This window comes from Hemicordylus capensis, chromosome 6 (assembly GCF_027244095.1).
Source record: "Hemicordylus capensis ecotype Gifberg chromosome 6, rHemCap1.1.pri, whole genome shotgun sequence".
Taxonomy (NCBI): domain Eukaryota; kingdom Metazoa; phylum Chordata; class Lepidosauria; order Squamata; family Cordylidae; genus Hemicordylus; species Hemicordylus capensis.
In genome coordinates, this window is record NC_069662.1 from 99944881 (window position 1) to 99970870 (window position 25990).

The following is a 25990-nucleotide window of genomic DNA, read 5'->3' on the forward strand; positions in this document are numbered from 1 at the left end:
CGGGGGTGGGGGAAGAAGGGAGGGACAGAGCGTGGAGGGCGGAGTCAAGGAGCAAGAGTCTCGCTAACGTGGTACTCTAAGCGGCACCTTATTGGGTATGATCGCGGCAAGGAGGGAGAGCGCGTGCGCTGCTCCAGCTCCCGACCAACCCGCCGAAAGGGAGACTTACCCTCGGAGCCAATAGAGGAGCGGCGTCAGATGACGACGGAGGAGTGCGTGCCGGTAGGGAAGGACGTAGAGATCTACGGCAGGGATTGGTCCAATATGTGTAAGGCGGGGAGAACTTTTGGAGATTAAGGTTCGTTGGAGTGAACTGGGTAGGGCTGGGCAGGGTGGAGGGATGAGTTGCGCATGCCTAAAGAATGAGGAGTTCCTGAAGAATTATGGCGTGGCGAGCTGGTAGCGGGTGGGCAAAAGGCTCAGCTCTCTTCGATATGAGCCAGACGTTCTTCCTTGTTGCTTTTCGGGTTTTCACAGCGCAGTACAAAACAAGTGATGCAGAGGGTCAGAAAACTCGACGAGAACTCCTTTGGTACTCGGTTCCAGAGTTCCCCTTGACACTCATCCGTTGTTCACGGTTGTCAGTCGTGAGTAGAATCTTCACTAGGAATCCGCTTCGGTTGATAATTACTCTCCCCCCCCCACACACACACCTCTGTGGTTGTGCGCCTTTAAGGGTCGTATGCTAGGCAGGAATTCAACAGACGCAGCTTTTCCATCACGACATCTCTCAGGAAAGGGTGCACCTGTTGAATTTTGCCTGTGCCATGCTGTTAGTTCTGTCATTCCTAATTCTCGTATCTCTGCATTTTGCAGCAAACCTCACAGAGAGTTTATGAGGAGGAGAAGCAGTAGGAAGCTATTCACCATTAGCTTGCATAGGGCAGTAATCGTGCATAGTGTTTCTGTTTAAACTTAAAATAATGAATTTTTTAAAAAAATATGTAGCTTTTTCTGGTGATTGGTGATCAGATTAAGACCTCTTTATATTTTAAATAAAACGGATCAACTAGTTAAAATAGAAAATGCTAAAATTAAAAACGCAGGTATAATTTGGGAGGAACAGAGGGGGTGAAGACTTAATAAGCACACTTTAAACCAATATAATTAAATGTAGACTTGCCAAATCAATTCTACTTTAGGTGCAAGTCCATTGGTTTAAGTGTTTCTGAGTAATAGTTTTTTTTAGGTGAAGGAAAAGGTCAGACACACTATGTAAGGAACTGTGCCCCCTTCAAGCTTGCTGCTTAAAACAGCAATTTTGACTAACTTAGAGTAAATCTACTGTGAGCAGATAGAGTGCCAAACACGAGTAAATTTACTTGTGTCACCATTGCCTGTTTCAGGGGGGCATGTTTGTCCCATGTGGGTCTATTGTCCTTTGTTTCATGATTCATTATGACAAATTCATGATTCATTATGACAAATTCTAATGAATCAAAAGGCAACAAGGGTCTGGTACATATGTAATACAGGACACTAGAGTGTAAATGGATGGGTCTCCCCTGCATGGTAGTACAACTGGCATCTGTATTGCATTCATTTTTCTTGGAAGCAAAGTAGTAGAGTGGTGCAGTGGGGAAATGCTTGACTAACAAGCAGAAGGTTGCTGGTTCTTATCGGGCAGCAGTGCTATAGGAAGATGCTTTTTGGGTATGATCGCGGCAAGGAGGGAGAGCGCGAAGGACACATGTTCATGAAGAAGTGTTCTTTATCCACACAGGCTGCCATTTGAAATCCTGAGCTTCATTTTCTGAAATCCTTTTTCCTACTAACTCTTGTCTTCCAGAAGCATCCTATCACAATTTCCTTTCTCTCCTCACTGACAACCCTCCACTCTAAGAAAAGCATCCCCCAAATCTGTCCTCCCTTCCCTCTCTTTTCAGTGTTTACCTTTCCACCACAGAGTAAAAAGTTTGGTTCCAGCTGTTTACTCTGTAAACAGCTGGAACAGGTTTGTTTGGCATTACAGACATCCCCTTTTCCTGGCACTTCAGAGATCCCCTTCTTTTGACAATTCTCTCAAATGGTTGGACCATTAGACAATGAGGGAGTGAAAGGGATTATTAAGGAGAATATAGAGGTTGCAGAGAAGCTCAGTGAGTTCTTTGTGTCCGTCTTCATGGCAGCGGATACTGAGCATATACCTGTTCCTGAACCAGGCTTTTCAGGGATGGAGGCTAAAGAACTGAGTCAGATAGAAGTGATGAGAGATGATGTTCTAAACTGTCTGAAAAACCTGAAAACTAACATATCGCCAGGGCCGGATGACATCCATCCAAGAGTCCTCAAAGAACTCATATGTGAGATTGCCGACCTCCTCGCTAGAATATATAACTTATCTCTGCAATCGGGCTCTGTACCAGAGGACTGGAAAGTAGCCAATGTAACACCGATTTTTAAAAAGGGATCCAGGGGCGATCCAAGAAATTACAGGCTGGTTAGTTTAATGTCCGTTCTAGGCAAATTGATGGAAAGCATCCTCAAGAACAAAATTGTAAAGCACATGGAAGAACAGGCCCTGCTGGGAGTGAACCAGCATGGCTTCTGCAAAGGTAAATCTTGCCTCACCAACCTTTTGGAGTTCTTTGAGAGTGTCAACAAGTGTGTGGATCAAGGTGATCCAGTTGACATAGTATACCTGGACTTCCAAAAAGCTTTTGACACAGTTCCTCATCAAAGACTCCTGAGGAAACCTAGCGGTCATGGGATAAGGGGGCAACTACATGTGTGGATTGCTAACTGGTTGAAAGACAGGAAACAGAGGGCAGGTATAAATGGAGAGTTTTCACAATGGAGGGAAGTAAGAAGTGGGGTCTCCCAGGGATCTGTACTGGGACTGGTGCTTTTTAATTTATTCATAAATGATCTAGAAATAGGAGTAAGCAGCGAGGTGGCCAAATTTGTAGATGATACCAAACTCTTTCAGGTAGTGAAATCCAAAATGGATTGTGAGGAGCTCCAAAAGGATCTCTCCAAACTGGGTGAGTGGGCGACAAAGTGGCAGATGCGGTTCAATATCGGCAAGTGTAAAATGATGCACATTGGGATGAAGAACCCCAACTTCAAGTATTTGCTGATGGGATCTGAGCTGTCGGTGACTCACCAGGAGAGGAATCTTGGGGTCGTGGTGGACAGCTCGTTGAAAGTGTCAACTCAATGTGCGACAGCTGTGAAAAAGGCCAATTCCATGCTAGGGATCATTAGGAAGGGGACTGAAAATAAAACGGCTAATATAATGCCCTTATACAAAACGATGGTGCAGCCACACCTGGAGTACTACGTACAATTCTGGTCACCACATCTAAAAAAAAGACATTGTAGAACTGGAAAAGGTGCAGAAGAGGGCAACCAAGATGATCAGAGGCCTAGAGCACCTTCCTTATGAGGCAAGGCTACAACACCTGGGGCTTTTTGTTTAGAAAAAAGACGACTGTGGGGAGACATGATAGAGGTCTATAAAATCAAGCATGGTGTGGAGAAAGTGGATAGAGAGAAATTCTTCTCCCTCTCACATAACACTAGAACCAGGGGTCATCCCATGAAATTGATTGCCAGGAAATCTAGGACCAACAAATGGAAGTACTTTTTCACACAATGCATAATCCACTTGTGGAATTCTCTGCCACAAGATGTGGTGACAGCCAACAACCTGGATGGCTTTAAGAGAGGTTTGGATAACTTCACTAGTCGGAGGGCTACAGGCCACCTCCAGCCTCAAAGGCAGGATGCTTCTGAGTACCAGTTGCGGGGGAGTAACAGCAGGAGGGAGGGCATGCCCTCACCTCTTGCCTGTGGGCTCCCTAGAGGCATCTGATGGGCCACTGTGTGAAACAGGATGCTGGACTAGATGGGCCTTGGGCCTGATCCAGCAGGGCTGTTCTTATGTTCTCCCATGCAGTCTGTCTTGCTCTTGAGATTTGTAATTAATTCTGTCACTCCATTTCCTTCGACTCCCCTTCTTTTATCTCTTCTCTTTCAGTTCCTTCTCCCTCCTGCTAGAATCACCCATCCTAAGATTGTTCTGTTCCCTAATGTCTATGTTCCAATGCTTTTCCAGTTCATATTTGTATTCACTTCCCACCAGTCTAGGAGTTTTATCCTCAGAACTTGCTGGTTTTAATTTTTTCAGTTGTTCTGCTCCAATGTACTATTGTTAATTCCCTCCATAATTGGATTGATAGTATTGCTGACTCCCTTCTTGATTTTTGTGGACCTTTAAATATGTTTTAAATAAAAGTTTACTGTTATTCAGCTTGTCTTGCCTACCTCATATCACTCTGTTCTTTTGCAGAGGTTAGCCCTTGGCTTAGAGAATAGTGATGGACAGTGGCCTTTGTAGTATAAGACTGAAAGAAAAAAGTAAAAGGAAAGAAGCAGCATTCATTCTCCACCATATTCCCCAAATGAGGTGCTGCTGTCGATGTATACATTATTTAGAGTTCATTTTTGCAACATGCTGAGAGACAATCAAAGTCATGTTAATTGTGTTTTAACCCATCTTGGTAATAGAATTTCTTCTAGTAGATCATGTAAAACATCCTGATGGGAATACTTTGCAATGGTGTAATTTGTTCTTACTGTTTATATTTTCCTCTTTCTGTGAACACTTGTGTGCTTTCCATAATGCAAAGTGGCTTCTATTAAAAATAAAACTAAGCATTGTTTTTGTTAAAAAAATAAAAAATTAATAATTTTTTAAATTTCTGTTAAAAATAAATCTAAATAAAGATAAGCATTTATTGAACTGAGGTCCAAAGTTGTATTTACCTCAAAGTGCTGATTACATAGACATTTACAAAGTATAGATTTGTATTCCAAATTCTACATAAATTTGTGCCTTCTGTTGCTAAATAAAATGAAGCAAGCAACAATTTTCTCATGTTTGCAGATTGACCCTATTGTAAGCATTTTACTCAATGAGCTTAGAGAGATTCAGTTTCATTGTAAACTGCCATAGGACTACTGTATTAATTTCTACAGCATCTTAAATAGATACAGGATGGTGAGAAGAAGTAAAATAGAGCTTGAAGGTATCACAGGGCGATTCAAATGGTTCAAATGTTTTAAGCAGCTTTGGAACCCAAAGTTGGGTGGCAGTTGTGTAACAAGCACCAAGAACAAGAGACTTTGTGGTTTGACTTAAGAAAAATTTTCAAGTCCATATGACAGAGCTTTCATTGCTTTTGCCCATATTTCTGTCCACTACAAAATTAATTACTGGAATTTTCTCTTTCACATTGACAAGTATCAATCAAACCTTGATAGACTCAAACGTTTCTCCTGATAGCACAAAATTGGCGTTTGCATTGTGGCTGAGTGGTATAATAAGAGAGCACTTAGGGCAGTGTGAAGTTCTTTACCATGTTCTAAAAAAAACACACCAGGATCCAAATGTCCATATACAGTGTTTTGTTTAGTATGTACATAGTGGCTTCTTAGCTACCCATTTTCAAATGCCTCCTGGTAGTTTCATAAGGGAAAGTTTCCAGCCCCATATATGTGTGCAAGTGCTTTGCTTGCATCTATGGGCTTCTCTGAACCCTCACCAGTATTTTTAAAACTTCCTTGCTTCAGGGGACTATTCTAAGGGGCAAAATATCTATGATTGGACCTCTTGATGTCATCAGGACTGTGGCATTGAGAGGATATTGAGAGAAGGTGAGTGTAACCTTTTCCCTGAGTGGTTTTTCCAAGATGTATCTTCTCACCTCCAAAGCTGTTATCTGTCCCGCTGAGGAAAACATACAGATACTTGCCCCCTAGCAAGAGAAATAGCAGCTTTCAGGGCAGGGGATTCAGACCAAGAAAACAGTATGGTGGTAATGGTTCAACCTGGGATGACCTAGGAAAGGTTGTTTTCATGACCAAGCCAGGGTGGGGGAGCAGGAGGGAAGACAGGCTCTTACTTTCCTGCTCCCACACATGAGCTTCCTCTAGGCTCTGCCACCCACGTGCCTACATGTGCAGCATGGTGGCAAGCTCCAGAGCTCAGATGGGAGGGGGGAAACAACTTACACTGGATCCTCCAGCATTCTACGATGCACTGTGTGAGCAGCAGAACAGCTGCCTTCCACATTGCAGCAGCTCCACTCTGCTTGGCCCCTCTTTCTCCCTAACTCTCTGATTTACATGGCCACTGGCTGCCTCAGCAGTTTTGCAACTGCCAAGCGGTGGCAGTGCAGAGGACTAGGGGAGTAGGTAGGAAGGGGTTTCTTTTGCTCCTACTGCACTTTTAATCTGGGTAGCTGATCTGGGCTACCCAGGGACGGAACGTCTGGATCAGGAGGGCTCCCAGTGCCCCAGATGACCGGAACTACCTGGGATAACTCTCTAGCTCCATTGTATACTTTTACTTTCAAAAAGCTTTTGACAAAATCTCATCAAAGGCTCTTGAATAAATTTAGCAGTCATGGGATAAGAGGGCAAGTCGAATGGATTAACTGGTTAAACAAGAAGCAAAGGGTAGGAATAAATTGACACTTTTCAGAAAAGAAGCTAAGAAGTGTGGTCACCCAAGGAACTCTTTTGGGACCAGTTCCCCCCCCCACTTGTTCATATATGATTTGGAGTTAGGGTAAGCAACACAGTGGGCCAAGTTTACAGATGACACGTTATTCAGGGTGATGAAAATCAGAGCAGATTGCGAAGAGCTCCAAAAGGTTCTCCCCAAAGTGGGTTAATGGGCAATAAAATGGGAAGTGCAGACCGGTGTAAGTATGTGTAAACTGATACACAATGGGGCAAAAATCTCTGTTCACCATATGCACTGCTGCGAGCATGTGTGAAAACAAGATCTCTTCATCTCATATGGCCTTAAACTGACTTGGCTTTTTGTGTCTCTTGGTCATATTCTAGGATACACTCTTTGTTCATATTAGGCCGTAGCCAGACCTATTGGGCCTCACACCTTACCACTGCTGCATGTGAATGAGAGACTAGCCTAGAAATCACCTAGCACTCTCCTGCAGCCAGTCATTTTCTTCCACAAAAGCCTGCCTGTCATTGTCTTCTCACGGAGGAACTCCATATAATCTTCCAAGGAACTTCAGGCCGGCGATCCCACAACACACTTTGCAAAGTGCTTCTAGATCAAGGGAGCCCCTTTGATGCTAATACTCTTGAAGTTTGGTCTTGTGTGTGTTTACTGAAAACACAAGTCATAGGAACATAGGGAGCTGCCTTTTACCGAGTCAGACCATTGGTCTATCTAGCTCAGTGAGGTCTACACTGACTGGCAGTGGCTCTCCAAAGTTTCAGGCAGGAATCTTTCCCAGCCCTACCTGGAGATGCCAGGGATTGAACCTGGGATCTTTTGCATACAAGCGGAAGCTCTACCACTGATCTATCTTACAGCAAACAGTGCTTGCATGTAGTCCCCCATCCAAATGCAAACCAAGGCAAACCCTGCTTAGCAAATGTGAAAATTTATGCTTTCTACTGCAAGACCAGCTCTTCATCCCAAGTTCGATTAAAATCAGTGGGATGTAGTATTTAATGAGTGTGCATTTAGATTGCATAATTAGACTAGTTCTTTTCAGCAATACTGAAAAAAGAAAGGGAGAGTCAGCTAATTGAAACTGATATTTTATTCTCTAATTATGTTGGATGTATTGAAACCTGTAAGCAAAGCAAGCATACGTGGGGATGCCTAGTGTAGTAGGTCAAGCTATGGCCTACTTAGGTTGACAACTCAAACTGAAGCGGACTGGATTGGCTGTCGTCGTTTCCATGGTCACTTTTACCAGTGAGCACCTCTTCTGCTTTGAGTGACAATAATTGTCCTCTGAAGGCAATTTGAAAATCAGCTGAAAGTTAAACAAAAAATGCAAATATTATTTCATCAGAGAAAAATAAACTCAACAGTGCTGTGATGAAATTTTGGCAAGATAAACAACAAAATGACACGTATACTTAATTTGTATAGATCAGCCCTATGGTTGCTTTAGATCCCAAACACACATCATTGGTTGCATAGGTCTACCTGATCTTTCGCACACGAGCTGTTTTAAACATTAGGGCCAGGAGATCTAGGCTGGGATCTGGGAGTCCTAAGCCTACCTGAGCTTTGTGTTTTCCTCTCTAACCAGCTGATTCAAAGTAGGTGGAGGGGGAAGAAAGCTGAACGTATTTTTCCTGACAAAGAGGATACAGTCAAATTCAGCCAAGATTTTAAGGCTGAAAGGGAAAAAGAGAAAAACAACAACCCAGACTTGGTTGTCATGACTCAGTTGTCAAAAAAGAAATTGGTTTTTTTGGTAATCAAATTTTCCAATGAAAAAGACAGATTTTGATGAAGTATTACAGATGGGAATTCCATTTACGGTCAGCCGCAGACTTACATTTTTCTATTTTTCTCCCATGGAGAACATTTCTTCCTATTTGCTGCTTTCAATTTGTGTCTGAAATGGTTACACACTGAGGTATGCATTAAAATGCATTTTTACTCAGTAGGCACATCTTCATACTGCTGCTTTGGCTCTTAACTGCATTCATTGGGCTGTATGCAGTACTTTTTGTAAATGTTTTGGGCTGAACAACATTTATTAAGCATGTGCAAAGTGATGGTTTCAGTCATGGCTTCATTTCTTATGAAATCTTTTTAACGAGAAAAATGAAAACAACTGTATCTTCTTCAGAAGTAGCATTTAGCTAACCTTGGAAAATGGAAAATGGTAAATTGAGTAATTATGAACTAACACAAGCAGAGGTATATACTGTCCTAAATTTTAGATAACTAGCTGACCTGGCACAGAGCATCTGTGTCACTAGTTCTCCCTGTCTCTCCTCCCATCCCTTCAGCCGTTCTCCTCCCCTCCCTTCAGCCCCATTTCATTCTCGCCCGGTGCCAGGCTGGCTGCCACTTCCTCTTCCTGCCTGGTGGCCAGGCTGGCCACTACTTCCTCTCGCCATCTAGTGGCAAAGCCAGCTGCCACTCCCTCTTCCTGCCCGGCAGCCAGGCCGGCTGCCGCTTCTGCTTGCTGACCACTCACCTCCCTCTCCCCCTCCCCTCGCTCACAAACTCTTGCGAGAGCTGCCACACATGAGATTAACCATGAGTACGTCTTAGCGAATTATATAGATAGATTTGTTTGCTTTCTGGACTGGAACTGATGTCTTTATACCAATGTATGGTGCAGCCATATTTGGAGTACTGCTGGTCACCATATTTTAAGAAGAACATTATAGAACTGGAAAAGGGCAGAAGAGGGCAACCAAGGTGATCAGGAGTCTGGAGCACCTTCCTTATGAGGCAAGGCTTCAGGATCTGGGGCTTTTTAGTTTGGAAAAGAGGCAGCTATGGGGAGACATGGTAGAAGTTTATAAAACTATGTGTGGAGTAGAGAGAGTGGACAGAGAAATTTTTCTCCCTGTCTCACAACACTAGAACCAGGGGCCATCTCATGAAACTGATGGCCAGGAAATTAAGGACCAACAAAAGGAAGTACTTTTTCACACAGTGTGTAATTAATCTATGGGATTCTCTGCCACTGGATGTGGTGATGGCCACTAGCTTTAAAAGTGGCTTAGACAAATTAATGGAGCACAGGTCTATCAATGGCTACTAGTCCGGCTATAGGCCACCCAGCCTCAGAGGCAAGATGCCTCTCAATACCAGTTGCAAGGGAGCAATAGCAAGAGAGAGGGCATGCCCTCATCTCTTGCCTGTGGGCTTCTCAGAGGCATCTGGTGGTGGGCCACTGTGTGAAACAGGATGCTGGACTAGATAGGTCTTGGACCTGATACAACACAGCTGTTCTTATGCTTTTTTCCTATAAAGATCACACATTACACATTTTCTACAACTGGAAAATATAAAGGGGAGCATTTTATTCTAAGTTAAAAGTTTCTCTAACAGTATTATCAGTCATGACTGATGGAGCAGCCCAAGTTCTCAGAGGATAGTCTTCCTAGTCTTGCTGCTTAGCTCAGGGGTTCATAAGGTTGGAGGACCCCTGAGTCACAATGGCCTTTGCGGCTTGCAGTGATGAGAGCTGTAGTTCAACAAAGTCTTGGGTCACAAGGTTTGGAACCCCTGCCTTAGTGGATGACGGGATATTAAAACTTCACACATGCATTGCGAGTCTGAGCAAAAATGAAGCCCTACGCCTACACCTGATGTTTGCAGATACATTGTTGTGAACTTTTGGAATTGAGGTTTTTTACCCAAGCCAGGATCACCATCACTGAGCTGTGCTGCCCTCCCCACCATCTGCTGGTTTCAAGCTATATTTGCTTGTGCTGTAAAAGCCACAATCAGCTAGTCTGGGGAGTGCCCAGAAGCCTTTGGCAAGCCTTCTTGGGCCTTGGTGTAGTCTTGCCTCTGGTCTTCTGAGGCAGGAAGCGACACTGCATAGGAAAGGCAGCAGTGGCAGCCCCCGAAAGAAGGGGGGAGGGGCGTAGAAGCAGCAAAGTATTTGCAGAGGGTAAGATGTTCGTTTTCAGAAAGAGAAATAACCGTATATTTTACATTAACACTCTCATCATCATCATCATCAGCAGCAGCAGCATAATCAGGCATAAGTCCATGGGGAACTGTTACAGTGGCACAGCAAGATTGGAGGGGGCCCTGCGACAGGATTTGAAGACGGTTCACCTGCATTCACTGGGCAGTGGTGACAGGTAGTGCCTACCTGGCGGGATGCCCCATCTCCATGCCACTCTTCGGCTGAGCCGATGTGGCCTGATGATGTCACCGTGCTGGCTCAGTGAGGCAGAGCCACCCTGATGCCAGTGAGAACAGGCCTACTTTAAAGGGGCCTTCTTGTCCTTCTCCTAGTGAGAACAGGCAGCCCCTTTAAGGCAGGCCTGTTCTCACTGGCATCAGATCAGTCCTTCCTCACAGATCTGGCATGACTGCCAGAGAGAGCAGTCAGTGTGAGTTTGGACCAAACACCCAGTGGAGGGGAGGGGCAGGCTGGTGGCTGGCAGCTCCTGGACACCTGTACCCCCTGAGAACTCCCTCTGTCTCCATTGTAGCTGTAACCTTGATCTGTGGGAAATGCAAGTGACCACAGGAGTCCGTCAATCAGGAGGGAGAGAATGAGCTACGCCTGCATATGAGAGGCGAGTGGGGGGTGTGGGCAGGCAGGACAAGGAGTCCTAGTGCTCCATACCATGGGATAACTTCCTGCCATCAAGGGCTAAATCTGTTCCATCTGCTCAGCCCCACCCCTCTGCATAAAATTAAATTAAGAGAGATACAATTCCAGGATGAGTTATGGGCAGCATTAGCTGATTCTTGATGGAAAGAAACATCTGGTATAGACCTACTTTTAGATAAGCAGGAATTGTTCATATAGAGTTATACCAACCTGACAACATGTGCAGTTTTCAATCTGGAAATTAAAAATCCTAGTTAACTAGGATTCAGTTAAAAAGGATTTTCCATCTCCAGATTTCCAGATCTATAACTGAGGTATCAATTGCAGTACAAATAGGATCCTCAAATCCCATGGTGACTTCAGCAACACATATGTTTTGCTTACTACTTGATATTTCCTCTTGAATCCACTCAAACAGAAGTGGTTCAGATTTATTCTTCCCCCTTTCTGGACTCAGAGAGACTATTATGCAGGTTCAAGGCACAATCCATCTTTTAAAATAAAATAAAATACCTGCTCTCTTCCTTGTCTAGAAGGCAGTGGTATGCAGCAATGTCTTTCTCCAGCTGTGTTTTAATGGACAGCAGGGTTTCGCGATCTCTCTGCTGTTGCTCAGTCTCTGCTCGGATTTCTCCTACTTCTGCTTCCAGTTTGGTCACGACGGAGCCTAAATTCTGAAGCTCTATGTCATGCCAGTGCTTGGCATCATAGAGAGAGTTCTCCAGGCCTCTCTTCTGCAAGGACAAATGAATTACAGGTCTCATAGCAGAGATTTGTTTCTGGCTGTATTTGCACAAATCTTTCTAAATCTGTGCACATTGTTTATGTAGCACAGAAGCCTTTCCCATGATCCTAAACTTTCCCAGGAAGCTTTTCACATGGGACTTTTGAAGCCCTTTAACTCACATCTCCTCTGGAATGGAGAGGGTGTGTTCACATATCGGCTAGATTTACCCCGAAGTCCCTGTGAGTTATCGGGAAGCAGTTCACACACAATTTCGGTTTTTCACTGTATGTTAGAGTGTAGCCTGATTTATATCTGGGGTAAAAAAATCCACTATTTGCGACGGTTTTTTGGGACAACTTTGAGTTTACAGTAAAGCCTCCCCATAAACTCACGGTAAAACCTTCTGTGCATAAAAGTCCCAGGAGAATGATGTTTTGGCATGGGCATACTCTCAACCAAGTGATCGGCCAGGTGCATACTGAGGTATTACAGTTGCAGGAGAGGACTGTACCACTGGATGCCTGACTACGTGCTGATCAGGATAATGTGAATCCTGGTGGCATCACTCCCTTACATTTTTCAGCAACAGGGCAAGTTGCTTACTGGTCACTAATTGTTTCTGCATTGTCACAATATGTCTTAATACTGCTCTGATTTCTCCAAGTTTAAGTGTCCACTACAGGGTAATGAAAGCACTAAAAAGATGTATGTCAGACCTGCACAACTTGTGACCCTCCAAGCTGAACCCAGTTCATAAGCCATCTCTTGGGGACTGACAAAGGGTCTGTCAAACATACAGTTTTTACTGTCTGATTAAGGCTGTAAAAATGGCACTGCTGGTGTGTTTTGCAAAGCACTTGGTATAGGCTGTGATACAGCGGTGGACTGCATTCAGCTTGGTGGGTTACTAGTTGGGCAGTCCTGATTTGTGCTGAGGCTAGAATCTGGAGGGCTGTGTGACAATTTCAGTGTGTGAAGCAGGGGCATATCTAGGGTGGGGCAGGCAGGGCACGTGCCCCGGGCGCCACTTGAAGGGGGCGCCATTTTTTAAAATTAACTTTTTTAAAAAAATTGGCCACTGAAAACAAAATGGCCACTGCACATGCTCAAATGGCCTCTGCGAGGCCCTAGACCATGCCAGGCCTTGCAGAGGCCATTTGAGCATGCGCGGTGGCCATTTTGTTTTCAGTGGCCATTAAAAAAAAAATTTTTTTAATGGCCACCGCCCATGCTCAAATGATCCCTGCAAGGCCCTAGAGGCCAGCGGGGGGAGAGGGAACCTTTGCAGACTCCCACCATGGCTTTTAGGAAGCCCCCTGAAGGGGCTACAGGTAAAAAAAATTAATTTAATATAACATAAGTCACTGAACACATATTCAGTTTGGCACTATGTACAGAGAATCAGGGCTTGTGAATACTGAGCTGAAGCTTATGAGCTTGTATTGTATTCATTTGCTCTTACTTTGCTTCTTGTGATAAGTGAGTTAAATGTGATATCTATTAATGGCGAGTTTGTCTTTGAATCAGTGTGAAATCCTTAGTATTAAGGCCCACTGGGAGTTTCTTGCTCTCTTTCTCTCATTTTAACTATCTTTCTGAAATATTAGAATATATTCCAAGCAGTGACACAATTTACTCTGCATTTTCAGACTTTCTGAGAAAAGTCAAATTCTCCATTTATTTTTAAAACTTGTGTAATAGTGATGCTACAATGCACAGTAGACAATTAGGCAGGTGCTTCTGTTTAGTTTTCCAAGTACACCTCCACATAGTATTTGGGTATTTCATGAGCCCCAGCGTACTGAAATTTGTAGTTTTCCAGCATTTTGGGGGGTCTGGATAGGTCCACTGCTAAATAGTTTTTGAAATATTAAAAGATTAACTAGTTTGACTTGTATTTTTGAGCTGATAATATGGTAAAGTTATCTGAAAGATGGGTGTCAGATGTTTGGACAGGGGGCGCAATTTCAGTGCTTGCCCTGGGCGCTATTTTCCCTAGATACGCCTCTGGTGTGAAGTAGAACATTAACCTAACCCCCCCCCCTTGATTTCCCCCCTAACAACAGCTCCACATACTGTTTGATATGTTGCTTCAGAAGCTTGAGCAGCTTTAGCATCTGATACTTCAGAGTGGAGTTGTGGTCAGTGATATGAGAAGATGAGTGTACAAGTCCTTGTTTCCATTTAAAGAGGCTCTGTGGACCGTGGCCATAAACACACAGGGTTGAAAGGAACCAAAAGGTCATCTCGTTGATTTCAGTGGGAGAGGCTGAAGCAGTTATTTAACGTTCTTACTGAATCAATGGGATTTGAGGTGTTTTGTTTTTCCTAGATCTAAATTTTACCGATATTATTTGCTGAAAAGCAGCCTCTCTCAAGGTTTTTCTAAGAATTATGCACTCATAATTATAATGGATGCACTGTGCTTATTAAACAGATTTGGAAATTTGCTCTCCCAACATGCCCTTATGCATCCAGGTTTGACCATCTTGGAAACTGTGACTGCACCAGTAAATAGACACTACTTCTCATTCCTGACTTACCAGTGTTCTCAATGATTCAGTCTCTGCCTGCAGGCTTTGTATTTTGCAAGCTGTCTCATGAAACTCTGCCCTCAGAGATTCAATCAATTCCTCCTCTTGGGTTCGTACAGCAGGTGCACTTTCTGTGGCTTGCTGACAACATTTAATAGTGGCAGACATAAAACACTGATTATCATTTGCAAGTCTGTTATAATGTAGATCACTGGAAATTTAAAATAAGATTACTGAGGTTTTAAATCCTCAGCTTTCACCACTATTTATGTAAACAAATATAACTTTGGAATGGAATGATGAGTGAAGAAAATAGAAAGGAAAGTTATTTCATTATATATATATATATATATATATATATATATATATATATATATATATATAATTTATATTTATATTTACAAAAAATATAATGAATGGGCCTTCCCAGTTTCTTAAGCCTAGCTTTTTAGAGAGACACTTCATCTCCCTGATTATTTAGTTGTCCTTACCTTGGTGTGGAGCAATGCACCAGTCTCAACACGGTTCCGTTCAATATCTTTCTCCCAGTGAATCCGGATTTTCTCTAATATGTCATCCAGGCCAATTCCGATGGGGGAATCTAATTCTTCCAGTGGTGATACAGCAAGCTGCTTATATAGCATCTTGACATCCTAAAAACCACAAACAAAACCCTCAAAACATACATGTGAGAAAAAGTGCAGCCACTGCCACTGAAATAATAGCTAGATGAGTTATTTCTTTTGGGTGCAGCTATAGCCCTATTCAGAAGTTTTAGTAAAGGGTTGGAAGTCCTGCCCTTTAGCGCTTTCCAGATTATACCCTGCAATGGGGTCACGACATATCTCTGAAGTGTGCTTCTGCACTTCCTGTGTTGTGACACCGCAGTCCCTACACTGCCAACAGGGTGCCGTTCACATTTCCGATGCCTTGTTTCGGATTTTATCGCTGCGATTTATTGCTATAACATTGTATGTCCGACGTAACATACAACGTTATAGCAGTATACAATGTTATAATGTTGTATGTCCGACGTAAAAAGGCTGCTGTATTTTCCAGTTGTTAGTTTTCACAAGACTGCTCCCCCTGCTAGTAGCTTTGCTATTTACGTTTTGAATGTGATTTGCCCAAAGTGAAGGATTTTGCTGCTGTTGAGTGGGTAACCCGGAAAGCGCCCTGGCCCTGTCAGTCATTTCCGGCAGCACACCACTCACGGTTAGAACGGCATTTGTCTGAAGAGGTGAACACTGTATATTATATTATTATTACATATTATCAATATTATGTACTATTGAAATGGCCTCTTGATTTCTCTCTATTTTGTATTATGTACAATTAGCTAGTCAGTCAGTGTAATGTATACAATTAGCTAGTGTACAATTAGCTAGTCAGTGTAATGTGTGTGCAAAATGCTGATCTGGAAGTGCTGAAGCTACTGTGTACAATAGCTTTTTATAGTGCAAAGGCTGTCTAGTGAGAAATAGCTCCATTTTCAAGAGGAGCTGACTGCTAGAAGAGGATTCTTAGACTGATCACATTTTCTAGGAAATTTATTTTCCATCTATAGTGGAGCAGACATTCTAACTCAGAAAAACATTTCTCTTGAGAAGACTGAGTGCTTCATTTGGATGGTTAATTCCATCAATCCTGTTTGTGCTGATGGTGAAACAATTGTCTAAGTCTGGGGTTCTCAAATTCGGGTCCCCAGATGGAGTTGGACTACAACTCTGATCATCTGCAGCCACAGTGGTCAAAAGAGACGATGGGAGTTGTAGTCCAACTACTTCTGAAACCCAAGTTTGAGGACACTGGTCTAGATGCCCAGTCACAGGCCCAGATCCTGAGGGAGTATTCCATTGCGACCACTTTTTAAAAATTTGTTTCAGAGCCAGCTAAATTAGGAGAACCCTGTCTTAGGGCCACATGATCTTTGGATGTATCTCACCTCCTATAATTCTACAAAAGAAGAGGGGCATCCTTGCATACACAGAAGTCTGCATTTCTCCATGGAACTAGAGCACACTAAGGTTCACAAGGCAACATTTAAAGGTTTTGAACAGTTAGAATTAATGGTGCCAGCCACCTAATGGCGTAGAGGGGAAATAACTTGCCTAGCGAGCAAGAGGTTGCTGGTTCGATAGTATGGTTCCCAGACTATGGGAAACACCTATATTGGGCAGCAGCAACAGAAGATGCTGAAAGGCATCATCTCATACTGCACAGGAGATGGCAATGGTAAACCCCTCCTGTATTCTACCAAAGATAACCACAGGGCTCTGTGGTCACCAGGAGTCGACACCGAGTCGACGGCGCAACTTTACTTTACTTCAAGCAAGCATAACCCTTTGCTGCGGTGTTTTGGGGATAATCTCCATAACTTCTACCTAGCTGTTCATCAGATGTTCATTAGACTCCATAAGCTTGGACTTTCACATTTGTTACACTGTACTGGCTTGCACAAAAGCAAAAAGAGTGACTTGTTTCGGCTGCTGAAACCCTGCATTAAAGACAGCTTGCTTGCTGGTTATGTCATTAATTATACTTACCAAATGGGGGGAAATTAAAAAAATTGTGCTTTGCAGCATTAACCCTATTATTCAGTAAAATCAAGGAACACTGTTTATGATGAAGAAATGTTATTGGATTTGACAAGACCAGCCATTGAGCAGAGGGAAACATGCGTGAATTACCTGCCTAAACAAATACAGTTTAGCTATACATTGTTCCTCAGCCTTGATTTACCTCTTCATGATTCTTTGACAATAAACTTAGTTCTTCTTTCATGCTTTCAATCTGACTTTCCAGGTCCATTTTAGTCAAATTTGCATCATCAATCACTTTATAGAGGGAGTTAATTTCGTCTTCCACTGCCTTCCGGAATGGTTGTTCATTTTCATACCTGCAGAGCAAATGGACAGTGTGTCAGCTGTAACACAGAGCTCAGTCCTGGCAGAGACATTAACCATCTCCTGAAGTCATAGCTCCATCCCACTGGTAGATGTTCTGTAAATCCTCTTCTCTAGCAGTAGCTCCTGTGCTATTCCCAGTATGAATCAGTACAGAAAAAGAAAATTGTCCAATGGAGAATTACCTGTCTTTAACATCTTCAGCACAGGCTTGAATATTCTCTGTTTGCAGCATAAGCCGGGCATTTTCCAGGACTGCATCCCCGACCTAAAACAGTCCAAGCAATCAAATATAAAGAACATATACAATCTGAATCTGGAATAGACCTGAACACCTTTGGGGTAGCCAAGTGTGTTTTATGCAGAGTATTCCTTGTCGACTGATATGCATGAACCCGAGACCCCTTGAAACTGCTCCCCATAGCAGCATGGAGAAACTCCTCGGATCTGCATGGTCAAGATGAGCCAGGGCATACAAACCACTTGCCTGCGGAGCAGCTGACGCAAGGAACAAGCAGAATGAGCCTCCATTCCCATCACAGCATCCCCCCAGTGGCTGTCGCTGGTGTCTAATTCCTGCTAGATTGCGAGCCCTTTGGGACAGGGAACTTTTATTTTATTTTAATTTATTTATTTAGTAAGACACTTTTTGAACTTTTGTTGAAAAGTGGTATTTAAATTTTCATAGCAGTAATGGTAGTTGTAGTATTATGTGAGTTTTGGAATGAGGGTATAACTCCATTTAGTAAATACACTTGCATCATCCCTTGCAAGTCTGCTCACCATGTAGTAGAATATTGAGTGTCTAGGTGTGGAGAGAATGAACAGATGTTATTTTTTCCCTCTCTTTCTACAAGAGCACCCAATGAAGTTGATCTGTAGTAGGTTTGATACAGACAAGAAATTACTTCTCCAAGCATCACACTGTTTGTGGATTTCATGCCACAAGATGTGGTGATGGCTTTTAATTATATTAGACAGATTTGTGAAAGATAGGTTTATCAGTGGCTATTAATCATGATAGCTCAATGGAACTTCCATGTAAGTGGTATACTTCTGAATACCAGATGCTGAGGACTAGTAGATTGTCATTTTACAGTTCTATGAACAGACACAAATGTTGGAAGCATTTGAAATCTGCATCCACATCTCATTGGCACTCTAACACTGATGGTGGCATTCTGGAGACTCAGGTAGGGATGACTTGAAATCAAATAAATCTACCTATAATCAGCAAGAAATTAGCTTCAGCACTTGCGATAAATATGTGTCTGCTGTGAAGTATTCTTGATTCAATGGAAACCTAAAGATCATACAGATAAAAAGAAACTTTGAAATACAATTTTATCTGTGTTACAAGTTAATGTTAACTGTAATTAATTAGATTAAGAAGAACTTTAATTATAGTAATGGCTTCCCAAAGTATTTGTGGCAAAATAATACTTGCACCACATTTCACAAGTGACAGTAGTTGACATCCAGACTATTAAAGCACTGGTGCTGCAAGAGAGGCAGTGGTGAAGCACTGCTGCTTCTGAGAAGTTATAGACTAACACTGCACCAGTAGTTGCCAGGTGGGGGGCAAATTTTGGCGACCTCTTCTTACCCAAGCCCAGAATTATACTGTGCCACCTGAAAACATGTCTCTGAGGGCTGTGCAACCCTCAGAGACATATTTTGAGCAGCGCAGAGGACTTCTGGGAGAAGGGGAGGTTGTTGAAATTTGTTCCCCCACCTTTACCCCAAAAGCAGTGGAGCTGCTTTAGCTGAACTCTTCAGAAGCACCGGTGCTTCTCCCATCGCACTGGTGCTTCATTAGTCTGGATGTCAGCCAGTGTGTAGTTTCTAGAAATAAAACAAAATCTGGTATACCTTGCTTAATGAGATTCTGAAATACTTTCTGGCCCTTATCCAGAAGGCCTTGCACTTATGTTGCATTAGTGGGTACAAAGGGCTTATAGGACTAGAGAGCAGAATCCTCTTTCAGACCCAGCCTGATTTGAGGCAGGGGAGAAGAGAGTGCTTGGGCTTGTTCTTAATGCCTCCTTTGTACCTGCTCCCTTTACTTAGCAGAGGTGAATAAAATCCTTCACTGTGCCCATAGCCTGTTGGAGAAGGAGAGATGTGCCCAGATTGAGTTCTTATCCTGTCCAGCTAAACGACTGATTGGCAACAAACCAGCCTTGTATAGTAAGTGCTGAGAAAAATGAAACTCTTTCAACTGCTCTACTGGCAACCAGTGTTGCCTCTAATGTTTTTTTCATCTGTCTGCAGAATGCGTTTTGTTCTGGGCGGCAGTACCAAGGCAGTGTGTGCGCACCTGCATTCAGAATGGGGCCTTCCTGATTCAACCTGAGTGGGATCTGCAATTAACTGAGAGGACATTAAAAAAAACCCCATGTGCACACACACACATGCATGTGCATGCCTTAGAGGTAACACTGTTGGCAACACTAGTAGGTTGTGGGATGTCGGTTCTCCCCATTCATAAGGCACTCTGTTGAATCTCCAGTTGAGCAGATCGTTGAACTGTGGCATCTATTTCCTTTTAATGTATTTATAATTGCCACAGTTCAACATTGTTAAGCGTACTTTAGCCAATTGGAATGGATGGGACTAGGCAAATGTAATTCTGAGTTGCCTTGTGACTATAGTTGTTGCCACAGTTTTTTCTTGACTTTTCAACCAAGAGTCTACAAGGTTTTAGAAGGATGATTGCAGTAAGCTATGTCAGGGGTTTTAGGGGGAATTAAATACTGTAAAAGACTTTTCTCAATGCATTTCCCCCCCACATCACTGCAACAAAAAATGCTGCTATCTGCTTCAGCAGTATAGCTTAAGTAAACATTTATTTATTTAAGATTTATTTGTTTAAAATATTTCTATACCGCCCAAAACTTGCGTCTCTAGGCGGTTTTCTATACCGCCCAAAATATTTCTATACTGCCCAAAACTTGCATCTCTGGGCAGTTTACAGTAGAGTCTTTGATTAATACTTGTTCTCAGTTCGTGTGCTATTCTTTTTACATGCAAATTGGAAGAAGGGCTTTTGCTGCAATTTTTAGCACTCTGTTCTCAGATTTGGAGAAAGATGCCGCATTTTGTTTTGCTATAATAGCTGTGCATAGTTGTCCTGGCAACTGTTAGAAGTTCTAAAAACTGGTCTCCTTGGCCTGCATCACACAAAATAGGCTGCCTACCTGTTAATCAAAACTTAAGTGTCATTTGTCATCCATGTTGTATTAAACCATGATTGTCAACAGAGATATAGTTTTTTGATTGATTGATTAAGGGCCGTCAAGTCGATGTTGACTCGTAGCGACCACATAGATAGATTCTCTCCAGGATGAGAGATATAGTTAGAGGAAGCCAGATTTTAGTTCAGTGTTTCCACTTATAGCTTCATCAGTAACGGATGGGTTTTTGGAAGAAGAAAAAAAGGGTTGTGTGAGCACATCTCACAGTTCCAGAGCAGGTGTCAAGAACAGAATGACTGGCAGATATTGCTGATGGATGGAAGATGGTTTTATGTATTATCCTCCAAATTCAGTCCGTGAGGCATAAGGCTCTTGAGTCTGTAGAGCAAGTATTTTTTCTCAAGAAAAAAATCTCAAGATGTGTATGTTGTTGTTCAATAGGAAACATTTCTCCCTTGTGCTTATTTTTAGATTGTGAGCCCTTTTGGGACAGGGAATCATCTTATTATTTTTTCTATGTAAGCCACTTTGAGAACATTTTTTGTTGAAAAGCAGTATATAAATATCCATAGTAGTAGTCATCGTTGTCGTCGTAGCCCTCTGAGTCTAAGAAAGCAGAACTTAGAAAAGGTTTGGGGCAGAGCTGTGAGACAGATCTCAGTAATTCTTTGGTGAGTGAGGCTAGATCCCAGTGCAAAAGCTATCTATTTCCTTAAGACAGGGCTGCTCAACTTTGGCCCTCCTGCAGATGTTGACCTACAACTTCCATAATGCCTGGCTATTGACCACTGTGGCTGGGGATTATGGGAGTTGTAGTCCAGAAACAGCTGGGGTGCCTAAGCTGAGCAGGCCTGCCTTAAGGTATACTGCTCAACAACAACAAAATCTAGCTTTGGGAGGAGAAGAAGAAACAATTCCTCAGCTTTGGCCTTTACTTTTCCTGCAACCAGTCTGAAAGAGAAATCAAGCAATCTTTCTGGGGAAAGGGTTTTCAGTTGGTTGGCTCCCTCATACAAAGGAGCGCTTCGGTGCCAGTACATTTTTCAAAACCAGAAAGGCTAGAGAACCAGAAAACTCTCTTTCTTCACCTCAAAGCAGTTGTGCCAACTGTACCACCAGGGGGGCACCTAGGTGATTTTGAAGCCCTGACCTGAAGGGGCTAGGCTTCGGAGCCCACCCACCCCCTGCTTGAGGGCTTGGGGAGCAAGTTATTATTATTTTTCTTTAACTTTTCACTGTCCATTTTGGGCCTCTGTGCACACATGTGCGTATGCAGAGAGCCCCTAAATAGACCAAAAATGGCCTGATCTGTCATTTGGGAGGCAGGCAGGCAGGTAGGCTCAGGGAGGGAGCTCTTGATGCGGCCTCTGCCTCCCTGCCTTGGTCTCCCTTTGAGTGGCTGTCCCTGCTGCGCAGCAGCAGATGGTTAAAAGTTTTTAAAAATAATAAGTGGCGCGGCGGGGTGAGTGCAGAGCAGCGGAAGGGCTCTGGGGAGGCCCCTCCCAAATATTTGGAGGCCCTCTGAGACAGGTGGCCATGGACCTAATCTTCAAGATCCATGGCTAAATCCGCCTCTGTGTACCACTGACACTTCAGGCATAGCCTGTGCAGGCAGAAAACCACCAGTGTTGGGTGATCAAATGAGGAAATACACATCTACTTATATTGGTATAAAACTGACTTTGACAGTTCTCTCTTTTCATAACGTATTCATTGAGAACAACATAGTTCTGAAAGGCTTACTTTAAAAAAATTAAACCTGGAGCCACACATACCTAAAACGTGCCTTTTTAGCATGTGCGAGAGTTCTCTTTATTCCAGATGCGTATTTCCAGAATAGGAACATATGAAGCTGCCTCATACCATTGATTCATCTAAGGTTGCAGGCAGAAGTCCCTCTCAGCCCTATCTTGGAGATGCCAGGGAGGGAACTTGGAACCTTCTGCATGCAAGCAGGCAGATGCTCTTCCTAGAGTGGCCCCATCTCCTCCTGAAGGGAATACCTTACAGTGCTCACACATGTGTCTCATTCAAATGCAAGCCAGGGCAGACCCTGCTTAGCAAAGGGGACAATTCATGCTTGCTACCACAAGACCAGCTCTCCCTTGATTTGTATAAAGCCCATACAAATGCTAGAATTCTGAGGTAACCAATTATCTGAATAGTCTCAAATTTAACGGGGGAAGCAATACAGCCTGAGAGCTAAGTAACTGGTCTAAATTATGAATCAAAATCGATACTAAGGTCATTCACATCATCCTAATTCCTGGTGGCTAGGGAGGGCCGGGGGGGAAGGCAGGTGTACCCACCCCACCCGCCGATCATCTTGATCTCGTTGCCGCACCACTCCGCCCCGCCACACACACGATCGCTGCTGCGGTGAGTGGCGTGGTGTTTTGGAGGCCAGGGAAACATAGCCTGGCCTGCCTCCAGAAACTGACAATGCACTGCAAAAGGAGTGCAGTGCATTGTGGGATTGCCCCATGAGTCAGGTGCTCTGGGTGCCTAGCTCTGTGTCTGCTTGGGCTGCTTGCAGCTCAAGCAGACATATGACCAGAGACTGAGGTAAGAGGGTGTATGCATGCTCTATTACCTCAGTAAAGGCCCAGGGTGGGTGGGATCCCAGGCTCTCTGGCAGGGCAGCGCTGAGATCAGCCTTGATCCCGACCTTTCACATGAGGTCTTTGGACTCTCTGGTCTCTCAGGTCAGCCTTACTATGTCTTTGTACCTAATACTGACAAATGCATTTGGAGGAGTTCCACAGCCTTTTTGAAGCTAGCTCCATCTTGTAAAGCTAACGTTGCTTTGCTAAATGGTATTTGTGAATATGCTGTGGTTGATGCATACACTGAGAAAAGGCCAATGACATATTCATGTAGGAAACAGACACCTATGCACTCATTACACATTGGATTGCCGACTCTGACGGAAGCTATTTCTATTTCTGAAGATCTCCCCCCCCGCCCCAGTATTTTTCACAATATCAAGTGTTTAAAATCTCCAGAATTGCTTTCAGTCGAATTTGTCTAGATGCCAGTTTCCTGGAGGCTCCAACAGAGCAAATATGGGATACAGGAGAACCTCAGTATTCACGGGGGTTACATTCTCCGCAATTACCGCAGATATGAAAATCGTGAATACTGAGTCATTGTGGCAATGGGAATGTGCGGGTTAGCTTCCCAAAGGTCCAAAAATGGCCCAAAGGGGTGGGGTTAAAAGGGTAAAATAAAGTGCCCTATCATACTCTGTGGGCCTCCAGCGATCCAGCAATGCCCCCCAGAAGTAGAAAATTGTCCATTTTTAAGCATTTCCCTGCAGTTTTTCACAGGGGTTTCCAAGTAAATGAGCCACAAAATGGCTCAGTTTCACAAAATGGTGGGTGGAAATGACCTCAGAGGTCATTTCCACCTACTCCCAACCCAGGGGTGCACCCTTTGTGTGCTGGATTTTGGTCGCATATACCAGGGTCAGGTGCTAATTACCTGACTGTGGAAATGTGAAATCGTGGATGCCGGGTCTGCAAATGCCAAGGTTTGCCTGTATATGGCCTTTCTTTCATAGAAATAATTATCCATATGCAATATCTGCCTTATGAGAAGTAGTCCTCATCTCTTTGTGTGAAGAAACATTGAAATTTGCACTTTGGCTGCTTGATCCTATGAGTCTTTGTAATGGTAGATAGAGTTTTGATACTCTTGATACTCTTTACATAGTGGTGAGTTTGCAGGATTGGAGTAAAATATACCTTCTAAAGCAATCCCCTTCTTGAGACGTTCATCAACCAGGCTGCAGCCATTCTGGGCCACAGTATGTGCCTGACAGAAAGCAAGAGCATTGCAGAACGTTGTCTGCAGAGCAAACACTTCCAAATTGCTGAAACAAGCAAGCCAAACTACACAATACAGGAAAAAGCTAGCAAACAAAACCCTCGTTTTGCTGCTGTCTAATCTGATCAAGGCAAAAAAAAAATCCCTTCCCATTCCAAAGTAGGGCTCCTAAATGTGAGCAATTTTGTAACCCAGCTTGGTTATCCCATTTTATCCTAACAGGAATGCTGTAAAGAAGATTAGGCTTACACACGAGCCCTATCCAGACATTACATTGTACATGTGTACTGCTGTCTGTCTATGTCTATGTTCAAAAATTGGCTTTTTCATTTCATTTTGGAAACGGGCAAAACGTTCACAGTTCTTAGGTGAAAGATGTGCCAGTCCTCTTCTGTTTGCAGAAACACAATCAGAATATGCAAATATACCTCACCTTGAATAGGCTGCTGTATGCAGCGACATGGGAAAAATATCGTACTCTACAGCTTATTTTTTTAAAAGAAATGAGGCTTTTGGAAAATAGGACCAGTGAGATAGGAAGATACAACTCAGATCTCACTTTCCTCATTACAAACAGTATGAAGCTGATCATGAGATAATACTGGGTATATGCACTCTGCTTTGGCAGCATTCCTTTTAATTTATGTATTGTGTGTAATCATAACTGCTCTGAGGGTGGGGAAATCACTGATTAGAACTGGGCCAGACATGGGAGAGCTTTTCCTTCTTGCTCTCACATGCACAAACCTCTCAAGGCAATTCTCATATTGCCTGTAGATTTTTCACAGCACATTGTGAAATGATAATGCAGATGATCATGGAGATTAAAACAGAAAGATACTATGCAGGATAGCTGTACATGAGCATTGGACTGTGTTTAATCTGCAGATCAGAAACTCTTGTTTGCTTAATGATTCATTAACGTTTGTCTTCATTGTCAAAAGAATGTCTACTTACTTGGTGGTAGATGGTCTCCCAGCTGTCTCTCAGAGCTCCCCAGTTATTGGCACTGGAAGACTTCTTGTTCAGGTAAACTCGGATGCGGTCTTCAAGTTCCTGGTTTACCTGCTCTAAAGCTCTCACCTTTTCAATGTAGTCCACCAGACACCCATTCAGGCTCTCATAGGACAGGCCCCGTCCCCTTTCCAGCCCTTGGGGTAATGGTATGGTTGTACAAGAGCTACGGAGGCCTTGTAGGAAAACACTGCTTATGCCCAGAGCTCTGCGGGACACCCGGGTGCCCAGACTGCTCACACCTCCCGTCGGTACAATGCCCACATAAACACCTGGTGGTCTCGACAAGCTTCCTGCTCCACCAACACTAACCCTGCGGCTGGTGGCCCCTGAGCTTTCCGCTGTGGAAGTTGAGGGCTGTTGCCCCAAAAAGGAAGCCCTACGCCTTGGTAACGGCATGCTGAACCTCGGAACTTCTGCACTAAATGAATCGCCTCTCGCCTCAGTGCCCCTTTGCTGTTGCACACACTGGTGGAGATCTGCAGAGCCAAGCAGGTTTTGGGAAGGGGGGCATTATTTGTGCTCTGTCCCAAGAGCTTCTGGGACATTTCTCATTGTCTTTGGCTTCTCATCAGAGGCGTGTTTGTTAGGATGATTGTTTGGGACTTTTTACTGGCTCAGCAATCTATTTCATGAGCAATCTGTCTGCTGCAAGTGCAGCACATGGAAAGGATAATGC

General features: G+C 43.5%; 1 protein-coding gene and 1 long non-coding RNA gene across 2 annotated transcripts; one reads left to right on the forward strand and one right to left on the reverse strand.

The window, feature by feature from the left end:
* Window positions 1-3: 3 nt before the first annotated feature.
* Window positions 4-4747, forward strand: LOC128329143 (uncharacterized). The gene is made up of 3 exons (XR_008309534.1): window positions 4-298; window positions 478-587; window positions 4295-4747. It is a non-coding gene; the product is annotated as an uncharacterized LOC128329143 (long non-coding RNA).
* Window positions 4748-7571: 2824 nt separating this feature from the next.
* On the reverse strand, window positions 7572-25725 carry BFSP2 (beaded filament structural protein 2). The gene is made up of 7 exons (XM_053259049.1): window positions 25255-25725; window positions 17458-17540; window positions 17109-17265; window positions 14858-15019; window positions 14376-14507; window positions 11619-11839; window positions 7572-7808 (listed from the first exon to the last, which is right to left on the reverse strand). The coding sequence occupies exons 1-7, from the start codon at window positions 25708-25710 to the stop codon at window positions 7805-7807; spliced, it is 1215 nt and encodes a 404-aa protein (XP_053115024.1). The 5' UTR covers window positions 25711-25725; the 3' UTR covers window positions 7572-7804.
* Window positions 25726-25990: the final 265 nt, after the last annotated feature.

What these genes read in the sequence shown, in the direction of transcription:
- BFSP2 (XM_053259049.1), bottom strand. Translation starts at nt 25,710, where the DNA reads ATGCCGTTACCAAGGCGTAGGGCTTCCTTTTTGGGGCAACAGCCCTCA. An exon ending in TGTCAAAGAATCATGAAGAG is followed by an intron (nt 15,020 to 17,108) that starts GTAAATCAAGGC and finishes TGTGGTTTTTAG; the next exon opens with GATGTCAAGATGCTATATAA. An exon ending in CTGAATCATTGAGAACACTG is followed by an intron (nt 11,840 to 14,375) that starts GTAAGTCAGGAA and finishes TTGTCCTTGCAG; the next exon opens with AAGAGAGGCCTGGAGAACTC.